The following is a 15,047-nucleotide window of genomic DNA, read 5'->3' as shown; positions in this document are numbered from 1 at the left end:
CTCTCCCCCCCCCCCCCCCCAAGGCAACTCTCATCTTTTCATGTGCTGTGTAATTATACCTGCCTAATGTATTTTCCACTCCATGCATCTCATGAAGTGGGTTCTAGCCCATGAAAGTTTATGCCAAAATAAATGTGTTAGTCTCTAAGGTGGCACAAGGACTCCTTGTTGTTAGTGCAGTTAGAGCAGGTTGGGGAGCTAAATAACAGTGTGTGGAGCAGAGGGTGCACGGGAGGGGAATGAAAGGAGAGGAGATGATTGAGAATGGAGTATCAGAGGAGGAAGCAGCAGGGTGCATAGGGGGAGATATGAAGGAGTGAGGGGGTGAAGATTAAAGTTACAGGCAGGGTAGAGGAACAGGAGTTCCTGGGGACCAGAGTGGGTGGGGATGGATCAGAGCATGGGCTATCGGGAGCAGTGGTGTAGCTAAGATGGGACATTTGGATGGGCGGGCAATGATGGGGGGCCTCTACACTCCCTCCAGCTAGCCTTGCAGGGCAATGGACGCTCTGGCCAGGGCCTCCTGGGGCCCCATGCGTGCACCCAGCTCCGGAAGAAGCCACTCTCCAGCGGCAACGGCTCCCATCCCAGTCCCACACCGGTCCTGGCTCCCCAAGTGGCAGGACTACCTTTTTTGAGGATTCCTCTGCTACCACTGGTTCGCCTGAAGCTTACCCTCCTCCCAGTGGCAGATTAGTCACTGGGCCAAAGGGGCATGCCCAGGGCCACCAGCCAATTGTTGGCCCCGGGAAAAATGGGCATCCTGCCTGCTCTACCTCCCCACCTGGTGCTCCTGCCGGGGAGCGGGGTCAAGGCACGAGAGCTTGCCTTGCTCCGCCTGCTCCCTGGCTGGAGAGCAGGGCAAGCCTCCACACCCCGACTCTGCTCCCCAGCTGGAGCACCAGGGAGGTGGAGAAAACTCCCACATCACAACCCCGCTCCCCAGCTGAAGCGCCAGGTGGGCAGAACTGGGCAAGCCCCCAACCCTGCTCCCCAGCCTGAGCAGCGGGTGGACGGAGTGGGATAAGCTGGAGCTGAAGCAGAGCCAGGGCTGGGCCTGGATGCTAAGTGGGTGGCATGGCTATGCCCCTGATTGGGAGTAGGAAGCACTGCACAGAATGATACAGGAGAAGGGAGGTAAGTGATAGACTGAGAATTGTGGATGAAACAGACGCTGCTTCAGTGAATGTGAACAACCACCAGGAGCAACAGAAATGGCAGAAAGTCAGGCTACAGTTTTTTGGGCCCTGTTCATGTTATAACTTGTAATCAGTTGCTGGCATATTTGGCTGTACACATGGCTTGTGTTTGAATACAACAAGGTTAAAACTCTGTGTCTGTGGTAAGTATACTAACTGGGTTGAGCTAACCGTATTTTGCTATGCCAGAGGCCTAGGGGTAGACAAAGCATCACGTTGTAACAAGTTCAGCTCTTTTGCAGTGTGGACTAGACATCCTAACTAAATTTGTATAACCAGTTTGGCTAGTCCTTCTTCACTGCTCTGTGTGAAGTACAAAGCCCACACATTGCCCCACATGTTGCTGATACTAATCAGTCAGTGTGCATATCATCCAGTTGCTTTTTCCCTTACTGAGGTCCTGATTCAGAAAGGTATTTAAATGTGAATAGTGTCATTGGCTTCAAAGGGACAACTCCAGTGCTAACACCAGACATGCTTGAATACCTTTACTGATCAGGGGCCTGAGGCACTATGGGATAGTTGTCCAGATTTCCCCAGAATTCACTAATACAAACATGGTAGGGCAGATACGCAAACACAGTATGATGGCAGAAAAACTGCCGGGAATACAAACTGTACCCCATTACTTGTAATCATTTATCAAATAAAGATGAAAAAGTATTGCATGGACAGTGCCCCAAAGAGTTGGGGCCAAATTCAGTTGTGAGTTGATTAGAGTAATTTACTCAGTCAGAAGAATTGTACTAACATACTCTGCCTTAAATTGGGTCTTTACTGAAGAAAACTTCCCCCAAATTCTAACCAGCTTTAAAACCTCTTTAAGCTAAACACTGTTTGTATTGCCACGTCTTCAGTGACTGGTAGGGGAACCTGGGCCCATTCTCTACTCTGGGTTCCAGCTCAGGGGCCCTCCAGTTAGCAGCCAACGCCTGCACTGCTATTCTTTGCTGCTATGCCCTGAGCCTTCTCCTACCTTCGTGTCTCCCCACTCTCTGGTCTTGCCAGCATCCCAACTCCCTCCTCCCAGGGAGAAACTGTGGATCACCCTCTATAGTCTTAACACACCACCCTCCTCCCAAGGAGTGACTGCTGCCTGCTTTCCTGCAGCCCTCTTCTGTTGTCTGCTCCCTGGCTTTATGAAAGTCCTGCTTGTTCTTGCCCCACTGAGCCTGCTCCCAATAAACCCCCTGCTCTCTGGCTCCTCCTCCAGGTGCAGCCAGTGGAGTTAATCGGCCTGCCTGGCCATCTTAATCCTTTCCAGTCTTGTGTGGGTAGACATCCCATCACAGTAGGCCTGGGGTGGCCAACCTGTGGCTCCGGAGCCACATGTGGCTCTTCAGAAGTTAATATGTGGCTCCTTGTATAGGCACCGACTCTGGAGCTACAGACGCCAACTTTCCAATGTGCCAGGGGGTGCTCGCTGCTCAACCCCTGGCTCTGCCCCCACTCCACCCCTTCCCACCTTCCCCGAGCCTCAAAACAGCTGATCAGGAGGTGCGGTGGGAGGTGCTGGGAGCAGGGAGCTGGTGGGGGGCTGCTGATTTATTACTGTGGCTCTTTGGCAATGTCCATTGGTAAATCCTGGCTCCTTCTCAGGCTCAGGTTGGCCACCCCTGCAGTAGGCGATGAGAATGACACTGCAACAAGAGCCAGGGTAGGGAACAGATAGGACTGGGAGAGGAATAGATTAGAGGGGATGGACAGAAGGGGTCAGGCTTTGGAGGAAACAGGCAGAAGAGCCTGTGCCCAATACAGCACACTCCTTGCAGAGCCTGGACTGGAACCCAAGACTCACCCTTCCTCTGCGGTCAGAAAACCCACTGGCAAAGTGTGTGTCTCCTCTCCCTTAAGTGCTGGTCCACATGGATGATGACAATTTACTACTGCTATCTGCAGGGCCGGCTTTAGGGCAATTCAGCCGATTCCCCAAAATCAGGCCCTGTGCCCCTACGAGGGCCCCACAACGTCCCGAAGGAGCTGCCGCCGAAGTCCCGCCACTGTCTTCGGCGGCAGCTCAGTCGTTGCCACTGTCTCTGGTGGCAATCTTGCGGAGGGGCCTTCCTCTGCGGCAGCGATTAAGCTGCCGCTGAAGATAGCAGCGGGGCTTCGGCAGCAGCTCCTTCAAATCAGCCCCGCGGTGCCTAAAGCCAGCCCTGGCTATCTGTTACTACCTTAGCTCAAGTGACTGAGGTATGTGCAGTGGATCTAAAGGTTCCAGACACATGGCTGCACCATGTGGGTGTCCACATGATGCCACAGGATGTAATTTCTGTTTTTGTTAGCTTTTTAAAAAACCCTAAGAAATACTACATGATCATGTAATTAAAGACTATTGTTATGCTATCCACCAGGGGCCAAATTAAGATTGAACAGGCAACCTTAGTTCTATCATTTTCTAACGCTTGAGTGCTTCACTTTGCAACATTAATGTTCTTTTAATGTAGCTTTGTGTGCGTAATAACTGATATAGGCTTATAATTTATATTTTTATGCTTACTTTTATAGTAAATAAGGGGGGTCATATTTTTGATGTATGTAATAGAATTAAGATATAAACTATGACTGAATTTGAATATTTATATATCTTCCCTTGGCTGTTCATTCCTTGACACACATACCCTACCAACAGAAGTGAAAGCCAAGTCAGTTCACAGACACAAAAATTGTTAACAGGAGTTTTGACTGAATAAAGACTTAAAGATTTGGGGCCAGATCCTGCAGCCCTTACTCACATTCAATATGAGTACAAGCTATAGAATTGGATCTTTGGCCCTCTTAGTCACATAACTGACAGCACAATGTGTAGATATTGCATCAGTAATCTTATGTAATATGTTCCAATGCTGACCCTATTTAAATTGGTACATTTACTCAATATCTAGTTCTCAAAACCCTTTTTTGCACCATGTGACAGTTTCGGATAAGGAACTGATAAAAGAATGAAGTGCAAAAAGAACAACTTGAAGTCAAAGCCAGAATCAAGCTGTGAAAGAAACAAAGTTTTACCGAGGAAGATTTTTCCAGTGATATTCAAAGGCCTAGTTAAAGCTCTCTCTCTCACACACACACACATTATATTATTCACTCTTGGAGAGAATTACTTTCCATTTGACATGATGTAGTTGGGGCTTTGTTCTGATTTCGCAAACTTAAATAAATTTTAGTTAAAATTATTTAAAAGTTTATATTAAAGAAGTAATTTCATACGTTATATGACCTCTTCTCCTCTAAATCTCTCTCCAAAATTACTGCTTTTATAATCTTCCTATGTTAATCTCCCTCCCTATTCATGAAATCTTTCTGCAGCAGTTCTCAAACTATGGGTTGGGACTCCAAAGTGGGTCATAACCCTGTTTTAATGAGTTGCCAGGGCTGGTGTTAGACTTGCTGGGCTTCGGTCCCCCTGCCTGGAGTGGGAGGGCTCAGGCTTGGCCCCCACTCCTGAGATCCTGTAGTAATTTTTGTTGTCAGAAGAGATCGCAGTGCATTGAAGTTTGAGGACCCCGGTAGAGTATTCCATTTATTGGGTGAAATCCTGGGCCAAGTGAGGTCAATGAGAAAACTTCCAAAGACTTCAAAGGGGCCAGGATTTCACCGATTACATTTGTCTGAATCAGAGTGGGAGGGACCATAGGTTTATTGCATGTGAAGCAAAATGTACACTTTGAAAACATTCTATACATAATATTAAGCAGCCATAAAAGAAAACCCTACATTTCTGAATACAAGATTTGTTCCTCCTCTTCCCTCTCTTTTTCACATCCATCTAGATCCAGCTCTTTGGTAGTACTGATCAGTTAGGCCTGGATCCCAGCATCCATTTAAGGCTATCTGCAGGATCACAGGATTGGATACTTTCTTGCTTTCCCTCTGTAGGGATATTAAAGAAGGTACTAACAGTGATTTCCCCAAGTGACAGTGACCCCCCCAGTTTCACCAAGTACAAAAATCTTTTAGTTCTTCTGTTAAAACAGCTCCCATAGACTAACATAGGAATTAATTCCTATAAGAATGAACTCCAAAAACTGAGGACTTTGAGTCTCTGGTTCTGCTGCCAGCCTCCAGGAGCATCATGTGCATCTGACACAGACTCAGCTCCATCCTCATGACCAAGATACCTGGCCAGTAACTTGGCACGAGCAACTTCTAGGCTGGTAACTATAACACCTATATAGAACTTAAATGAATGATTGTGTGAATGTGTGTGTGTATATATATATATATAATGTGTGTGTGTGTGTGTATAAGGAATAAGCAGTAATAAAAATTAGTCAAACAACGTTGTTTACTTTTGTCTTTTGCTTTATTATTATACTTACAATAAATGTGGCATCTTTGCCTTATCCCTCTTAATAAGATCCTGCTGGTTTTTATTATATTGGTATAACACCTCTTCAAACATAGTGTTCCTTCAAGCTGACTACATCACAAGATTTTAGGGACACAGCTTTCTCCTTTACACTGGACTGAAGAAACTAAATGAAACAATTTAGAAAATAAAAACCAATATAGCAAACATCTAGAAATAAAATTGCTTGTTAATGTAACTGCATGGGTAATCAAGGATATATTCTGGCTGGTATAACATAAAACATTGATTGAGAATTAAGTAAACCCGTAGGCTGTTCCAGCAAAACTGCAGTTAACAATGCACTGTGTGACAGGCCAGTTGACCGAAAGAGGAATGAAATGCTCATCCAGAAACATTTGCTGCCTGCAACATCATTGGTGGAGACTGTTACCTGCACACATTAGGGCACCCCATCTTTTCCTAGGCCCTAGGGCTCCAGGCGTAACCCAGTAAATTTAGGCACCCCCACCTTTTCCTAATTCGTAGGACTCCAGGTGTATACTACTACTGCAGGTCTGCAGGACCTTTTACCAGTGAAAGAGCCTTACACAGTAATATACTACATAACCTCTATTTATTAACAATTACCAAAAACAGATTGCACTTGCTACACATACAGTGCTCACCACTCCCAATAAGCCAGATGAACTTTTCTTGATGGTCAGTCAGGATCAGGTCCATCTGGGGAACTCCAGTTTCTGCATGGTGTCATTAGCAGAGTGTTGAGGTCTGGCAGCTCTGATCTTTGGGGCTGTGTCCTGGAGTAGAACTTTCTTTTGGACCCCAGTTTATATAGTGAAACTTGAGTCCTGCTTAGCTGTACCTTAACCAATCATTATACTGAAATCTATCTAACCAATCCTAACATAGTGTAACAAAATTCTCTAATCAATTCTACCCCACCACCTTCATTAATTTACACCTAGCAACATTAATTATGTAACAGACAGAAACAATTAAAGAACCATACAGAGACCATACAGATAAACAATAGGGAAGTGGGGACCATAATGACAAAACAATAAAGAAATGAGGGCTTCACAACCACAACTATTGATAAGTGATTTCTTGCCAGAGAGAATGCTATCAAACTAACACTATGGCTACACCTACGGTTTGCAGCGCTGGTCATCCAGCTGTGTAGGAGCAGCGCTGGTGTGTGGCCACACTCACAGCTACCAGCGCTGGTGTGTGGCCACATTTGCAGCATTAGCAGCGCTGTTGGGAGTGATGCATTATGGGCAGCTATCCCAGCATTCAAGTGGCCGCAACGTGCTTTTCAAAAGAGGGGGGTGGAGTGGGGTCTAGTGTGACAGGGAGCGGGGGGAGAGAGAGAGAGTGGATTTTTGGAGCCAACACTGTGTGTTTAGCTTCCTGCCTTGAAAAATCAGAACATGTTTCCAACCCCTTAGTCTTAACTCTTAATTGCAAACAGCCTGCAGCCAACACGACTCCCCGCTGTTTCATTCACTCCCTGCCTGCAATCTCATTTGATTGTTTACAGCCAGGTACAGATGATCACAGCAAACAGGAGCTCTGTTTGTTTTTTAGATAAGCAGCAGCGGCAACGGCAACAGAGCTCCGCGCGGAGCTCGTTCACAACAAAACAAAGAGAGACTGCATAACAAAACAAAGAGAGTAATTTAGTTAAAAGCATTCTGGGATACATCCTTATACCCTGGAGGCCAATCACAGCGCTGGTGTGTGGCCACACTTGATGACCAGCGCTGCAGCACCAGCGCTGGAATCCTTATTCCCCATGCTGAGTGAGGTGTACGGCCAGCGCTGCAGCCAGGGAGTTGCAGCGCTGGAAGTGCCCTGCAGGTGTGGCCACTTACTAATTGCAGCGCTGGTGGAGGCTTTCCAGCGCTGCAAATCGCCAGTGTAGCCATACCCTAAGTTTTCTTTAGCCATCTTAAGATTTGTTTCTTTATCTGGTGATAGTGGATGCTATTAGGACAGGGTCTCCTTCTTAACAGCCTGATATTACATTGTTTTAATGTAACTTAGATGAAATGTGAGGATCAGGATGTGACTTCCTGCTTCTCAGGTAATGGCTGCTGCTCAGCTGCTCTTTTAATCTGGCTGCCGACGAAGGCTTTAGGCCTTACCGTATGGCTGCAGACAAAGGCCTTAGCCTTACAGAGACGGTATGGAAGATCAGATGGGTCAGGACTGAGGCTCCTCCTGGGCTCTTGTCTCTCTCATGATCTATGCAATTTTTATTATCTCCTCAATAGATTTGCTGCAATGCTGTATTACTGTTACTAATTAATGTTTTAGAAAAGGGAATGAACAGTGAGATGCCATAATTAGCAGAAAATAAAATCATTTAAATTAGTAAAGACTAAAGAAGACAGTGTGGAATTTCAGAGGGAACTACACAAGTCATCTGAATGGTCAGTGTGGGAACATCCACCAGAAAATTGGTGTGGGAAAGAGCAGCTACGCTCTGCACCTCCAAGCTGGGAGGAGGTGGAAGCGGCACAGAAAGGATGCCCATTGGCTCCTGTGGTGACCACAGTTACACAATTTGAAAACACTGGGCAACCCCCCTTGGTAAAACATGGAAGTAAAACTCTTACACCAGAGCACGCTAGAGCCATGGGAAAGCACATGGGCCCTTGTGGCCGAGATACAGTGCTTAACTGGTTAGCCAAATTATCTGTTACACCACATTTGACTCAAGATGATGTGATACATATACTAAGGGAATGTACGTCTATGATGATTTTGCAACTCTTCCTTATAAGGTATTAATTGATGCAAATAATGAACCATCTACTATCTATTCATTTGTATTTCGATTGCTTTATCCACGTGATAATGTAATGGGCAAGGCATATTCAGAAAAGCAGAGTGTAGATGAAAGGCCAGAAAAATATTTTCTGAGGAAAAAATTGTTATTCTGCTTGGCTAGACTAGGGGTGAACTGAAATGGGGTAATCACTTATGATACACCAGAGTTAAGAGAACTTTATGTGCAGGGTTTATCTCCTAGCATATGACTAGCTATGGGTCCAATAGATACACGTAACAGTCGGCTGCCTTTACTAGAAGCAAGAGCATGGGAGATTTTTAAACTCCAGCAATTAGTCCATCAAGGAACATCAGCAAAAATGAAGGTAGCTGCATATAATAGTAAGGAAACAACAAATGGTAAAAGCGGCCACATAGGACAAAGTTCTGCCACTACTACACCCCTGGACAACAGAAACGTTATGTTTAGAGGAACTGGAGATGAGATAAGGATTTTTAAAAAGCTTATGCTAAAAAGATTGTCTCAGTATGAGCCATGGGACAAGCTAAATAAGCAGAGACTGTCAGCAGAGGACATATTTCTAAAATTGGCTAAATATGAATCTGGGCAAAAGGCTGGAGGGCCAAGTTCCGACGCTCCTGTAGAGTCTGTCTCCACTAGCAGTACTTACTGAGGAGGCCGAGCTTCCCGAGCCCCTGTAGTTAATGACAAATGGGGCAGGCCTACAGTAAAAATTAAAATAATGGGAAGCTTTGGAACAATAGAACAATCAATGCTGGTGGATACAGGGACCTCCACTAGTTTATGTCATGTCTCAAGGGAAGTCCTACAGCTAAGAATTTTCCAGTAAGAGAACTGAAATCTTTGGTCTCATATAATGGTAAAGAAAATGTCATTCCTTTTACTTATGAAGTTACATGCCATATTGGGTCTTTATCTACACAGGCCTCACTTGGACTGCAAAAATTGGATGGTACAGGCATATTAGGAATAAATCTGTTGCAACGATTGGATATAACTATTGACTTACCTGATAGGATGTTGATTCAAACTGAACACGGAGAAGCAGGTATTCTAATCCCTGCAACACACTGCATCTGTGCTGCCAAGGCTCCAGAAGAATTGCAGCTTCCTGTATGGGAGACAGAAATCCAACAAGTTACCAAAAAAACACAAGGAAGTATTAGCTCCTAACAAACTAATTTGCAGAAAGGTTCAAGCCTCAATAAAGGCAGAAGTCCTGATCCAAAGCCTATACATCAATACCGGTATTCTGCAGAGGCGAAGGAGGAGATTTGACCCACAATAGAGGCATTATTGAATCAAGAAGTGCTGATACCTTGTCAAAGTGTCTGAAATTCTCCTATCTGGCCGGTTAGAAAGGCTGATGGAAGCTCCTGGAGGTTAACCGTGGACTATAGGGGATTAATCAAGTTGACACTCAGGTTGGCCCCCGTTGTTGCTAAATTTCCAGAGGTGATGAATTTAATCACTGAAGGTGCATGCTGGTACAGCGTCCTAGACATCTCTAATGCCTTCTTCTCCATACAACTCCATCCCTCCTACTACTATAAATTTGCCTTCACTTATGAAGAACAAGTCACCTTTACAAGGGCTCCCCAGTTTACAATGCTCCGAGTTTATGTCATTGCATCGTAGCAGCATTATGGAAAACCACCTCCTACTGTGACAACATTGTCAGTTATGCAGACGATATACTGATAGCTACAAAACCAAGTAAGACAACATCAAAGCTCTAGATGAAGTACTAGGAATTCTGAAAACAGCAGGTTCCTAGTAAACCCAACCAAAGCCCAGCTAGTTCAACAACAAGTAGTCTACTTAGGGGTGCAACTGGGCCCTGCCAGGAGGAAACCTGATACCAGTCGAATAGAGCTAATATCTAAACTGCCTGCTCCAACAGATAATAGCACACTCAGGTCCTTCCTAGGCCTGGTTGTTTTTTCCAGGGAAGGTTATAGTGAGAAGGCAAGGCCACTTTGCCAGCTACTTAGGAAAGGCCAACTATGGAAGAGGGGAGAGGAAGAGCAAAGAGCTGTACAATAGCTGAAGCAAGCCTTAATGGAAGCATCTGCACTGGCATTTCTGCAGGTAAACAAACCCTTCCACCTCTAACTAGCAACCACTAACACAGCAATCACTGCTATCCTACTGCAACATCATGGAACTTCCTTGAAGCCCATAGCATATAGGTCCAGAGTGTTATCAGCAGTGGAACAGCAATTCACTGAATGTGAACGAGAGGTATTGGCTCTTGTATGGGCGTATATTGGGAGTATATAGTGGGCATGGCTCCTATAGTGTTAAAGACCCCGCACACTCCTGTGAAGTATGTGCTGACTGAGAGAGCCAACTCTGGAAGAGTAAGCCACCCTCGTCTAGCTAACTGGATCTTAGCTTTGATCAACAAAGAAATACAGGTAGAAAAGGTTGCACGTCCCAGCCTGGCACCATTCACACTTTGCGTTCCTGCACCAAAAGAGCCCCTGATAAATCACGAGTGTCCTCTTCCCGAGAATATGAATCCTGAGATCATATCACCTTTCAAGTTAGAATCAGTGTTTGAAGAAGCTAAAACTTATAACTGAGACCTGTGGGTTGTGGATGGAAGCAGCATGTACATCAATGGAAAAGCAGCCACAGGGTTTGTGGATTTACATGTTGCATTTGACAAAGCATTCAAAGGAACCATTGCACACAACTCAGCCCAGGCTGCAGAAATAGTGGCAATCATTGTAGCCTTGGAAAACGCTGAATCTTCCACAGATATTACCATCTGCACAGATTCTGATTGGACAATGAGGGCATTGCTGGACTGGATGGTTATTTGGAAAATGAGAGAAATGAGAACAGCAGATAACCAGTCAGTTGCTTATGTCCGATATCTGCAATATGCATGGCAGTTAGCTGAGTCCAGGAGGGGTGACACTTTGTTGTTTAAGGTTAAGGCCCATCGAAAGAATCATTCAGAAATCACTCTACTGAATAGCAAGGTGGATCGACTGTCAAAACAAGCTGCAAGCTTGGGACCAGAGTTCAGATGGGATAAGGTAAAAGCAACCATTGATGTCTTAACATCAGCAGACCCACTGATCATCAGGACATCATAAGGTTACAATCACAAGACCCAGAAATTAAGCAGCTAGTAAAGGATGGCAAATCCTATACCTATCCTATACCAAATACAAATCCTATACCATTAAACATCATTCATCTGATTTAATTATGGCAACTAAAAACAAGGTTGGAGACCAGGAATCTACAGAGAGTGGTATCCCATTGCTTGTAATCCAAACTGTGCTTCAACAAGAACTGATACAACTGGCACATAGACAGGGTCATTTTGGAGTCCAGAAAACACTATGTAAGTTGGCTACTGTGGCCTGGTGGCCAGAGATTGCAAGAGATACAGAGCATTATATCAACAACTGCCTGAGATGTGCTCAAAATAACCCAGACACCAAAATCACCAAAGGACCTCTTCTCTATCAACCAGTGGATGGTCCATGGCTAAGGTGCAAATTAATTATATTGGTCCCCTACCTCGAACAAATAGGGGAAATCAATATTATTTAGTGTGCATTGACCCCTTCTCAAAGTGGATCAAGGCTTATTCAGCATGTAATTGTACAGCTCAAACTACAGTCAAGTTATTGCTGGAAAATGCATTCAGTCGGTTTGGTCTACCAAGAGTCATCGATTCTGATCAGGGTCCTCATTTCACCGGGAAAATAACCAAACAACTCTCTATAGTCCTGGGGTGCATCAAAGATACCATGTAGCAGGCCACCCTCAAGCATCTGGCCTTGTAGAAAGATCAAATAGACCTCTGAAGACTGCACTCTGGAAAGTCATCGATTTCTCAGGCAAAAACTGGGATTGATACCTCCCATTAATTCTCATGGCAATGAGATCCACCATAGGATCCCATGGTTTCACTCCTCAAATGTTGTTATTTGGACGACCTATGGTAACGCTGGAACAATGGTGGGTGCCAGGAGGGGTACCCCCTGATGAATATTGACCAAGAGCAATAACAGACCAATATATAAAATCCATGCTAAGGGTCATCACTGGTGTGCAACGGGCAGTAGCTGTCACCCTAAAAGCCAATTGTAGGAAGATGGACCAAAGGCTCAATAATAACCTTAAATTCATTGAATAGAATGTGAGTGATCAAGTTCTATTCAAGTATTATTCAGAATAAAACCATCCACTCAGTCCTAGATGGGTTGGTCCTGTTACCATTATAAACAAAGCAAGTCCGACTACTTACCAGCTGGAATAAAGTCCGGGAAGAAACGAGTCATCAAATGGTTTCACAGTGCACAACTCAGAGCGTGGAAGGGAAACATCTGCCCAGATAACACTGTAAAGGAAAAAGAGAGGAAAAATAATCAGAAACCACCTTAGGAAAAAAGAATATTTTCATGTTTTCTTTTATAGGATACTGAAGAAAGCATGAACACTCTTGGAAAATATCTGATGTTTATAGTTATGGCATAGTTATGCCTATGGATTTGTCAAAGTCCAATAGTTCAAGAAAACGAGCATTGGTTTTGTAAAGTGAATGAGAGTCTACTCTACAAATGTGATCTATTGTTTCAGGGCATGACCATGAAAAGTTTGAGGACCTCTGGATTAAGAGAAACTGTTGAAAAAGAATGGACTGTTGAAAGATCTACAGATCTCCAATGTTAGAGACTTTTCTCTTGTTTATTTAGGAATGGAGGTAGCATTCTTTTTCAATTACACCTGAAAAGCATTTGAAACAAACTTCTGAATTCCTTGTGAACCACAACTTTGCATCCATGCATGGCTTTTTAGGTTCATTGCATCTACATGGATTCTTAATAGCCGCAGAGCCAGTTAAGATTGTATCAAATGCCAGATTGGATGAATTTTGTGTCTTGTGTTGACACAGAAAAGATGGCATGTGCCAGCATGTTTGACTAACCTAATAGCTGAGTAAATAGAAATTCAAAGTATTTTCCGATAATGGGCTAGTAATAAACAACTGGATTTTTGCACTGTTTCCATTAGCTTTTGGATGCAGAATAAAATCCTTATATGTGTGATAAGGATAAGCTTTTGTTTGAGTGAACATTTTATTTTTATTAAAGGTATTTATCCACCACCTATCACCATAGTACAATACAAGTAAGTTACCATAACTACCATCACAGTATATCTGCATGCACATAATATGGCTTACATTACAAACAATAAAACTTTCAAAGTATAAGGAGCACAACCCTTTGTGACACTGCAGCTTTAAAGAGTAGAGATGGGAAAACCTTGCCAATGGTCTCAATATTAGAGATACCAGAGCCAGAAGATAGCAAAAATCCTGATCAGAGAGGTGCAGCTCAAACAAGTTCCTGAATGCAGCCTGGCTCAGGCTTAGGTGTATTTCTGGCAGTACTGAATTCCATACCATGAGCACTGGGCCTGGAGGATGAACTGTGTGGACAACCTGGAGAAGGAGTGAGTGGAGAAGAAAGACTCAGGAGTCCCAGCAGGACAAGGAGATGGAGATGCACCAGGACATAATGGGGCTTCTCAGGCAGCAAACACAGATCCTGCAGATTCTGGTGCAGGTTTAACAATCTCAGGCTCACGCCTCTCTGCAGCCCATTGAGAGCCCAACATTAGGACCTTTCTACACCCCCCTGTCAACATTCCATGCGGTATCAGGGGTCACTGCAGTACCCTTGCCACTCCACCCGTGGGCACATGGAAAAACAATCACAGCTTTACATACACTGACCCGTGACAGCTACAGTCGGTGTATTTGTAGCTGAAATGGGCATGAATGTTTTTTCCCCTTCACAAGTTCTGTTCTCTTAATAAATTCAGTTTTGTTCCATTTTTAATGGAATTGTTTTGAAATTGCACAGGTTCTTTTTGCACTGAATTTGTTACAGAATAAAATTCTATTATTTGTAAAAAAAAAAAAAAAAAAAAGTACTGAATTCCAGAGGAAAGTTCCTGCTACCAAGAATGCCCTGCCTCTAGTCCCCTCAATTGTCACCCTCAGGAAAGTGATTGGGCAGATTGCCTGGCAGATCAGAAGGGAGAGGTACCATGGGGGTAGCTGTGTCCTAGACTTTTCTATCAAGGAAACAAATAAAAATCAATGGTACATATTGAGGTGCAGGGATATATGTCAAACAAGTCATGACCCTGATCTGAGGAAAACAGGGGTTTGTGTTTTATTTTTTGAAACCTAGCTGTAGAAAGTTGTGGCTATTTAAAAGATGCTGCGAATAGTTTTTCAGCCACAGTCAAGCACTCAGAGTACAGAAAGTGAAGAATTACTGGCACTGAATAGTTATAAATGTCCTTTAAAAGTTTCATTGAAAGTCAGTGGAGCTATGGTGATTTACACCAGCTAGGGAACTGGCTCGCCATTTATAAATGAAAATGAGTGGGGTGTCAAGTGGGAGGGCAACTGTATGACAGTATCAGTACAAGGACCAGTAATTTCTAGTGAGTGCAACCCCACAGGTGGTGGCTCAAAGTAAAGTTAGTCAGCAGGGTCATCTCAATTATCACTTCAAAGGTTTTTTTTCTCCTGCTGATGATAGCTCATCTCAATTGATTGGACTCTTCCAGTTGGTATGGGTACTTCCACCTTTTCATGTTCTCTGTATGTATAAATATCTCCTGTCTGTGTGTTCCATTCGATGCATCCGATGAAGTGGGCTGT

At 44.2% G+C, this 15,047-nt stretch overlaps 1 protein-coding gene across 1 annotated transcript; it reads left to right on the top strand.

Annotated features, from left to right (window-relative positions):
- Positions 1-10,950: 10,950 nt before the first annotated feature.
- Positions 10,951-11,445, top strand: LOC123366665 (ribonuclease H-like). The gene has a single exon (XM_045010309.1). The coding sequence runs from the start codon at positions 10,951-10,953 to the stop codon at positions 11,443-11,445; it is 495 nt and encodes a 164-aa protein (XP_044866244.1).
- The last annotated feature ends 3,602 nt before the right edge of the window (positions 11,446-15,047 follow it).

Source organism: Mauremys mutica, chromosome 3 (genome assembly GCF_020497125.1).
Source record: "Mauremys mutica isolate MM-2020 ecotype Southern chromosome 3, ASM2049712v1, whole genome shotgun sequence".
Classification (NCBI taxonomy): Eukaryota; Metazoa; Chordata; order Testudines; family Geoemydidae; genus Mauremys; species Mauremys mutica.
Note: the sequence above shows the minus strand (reverse complement) of the source record. Positions and strands in the feature narration are given on the sequence as shown.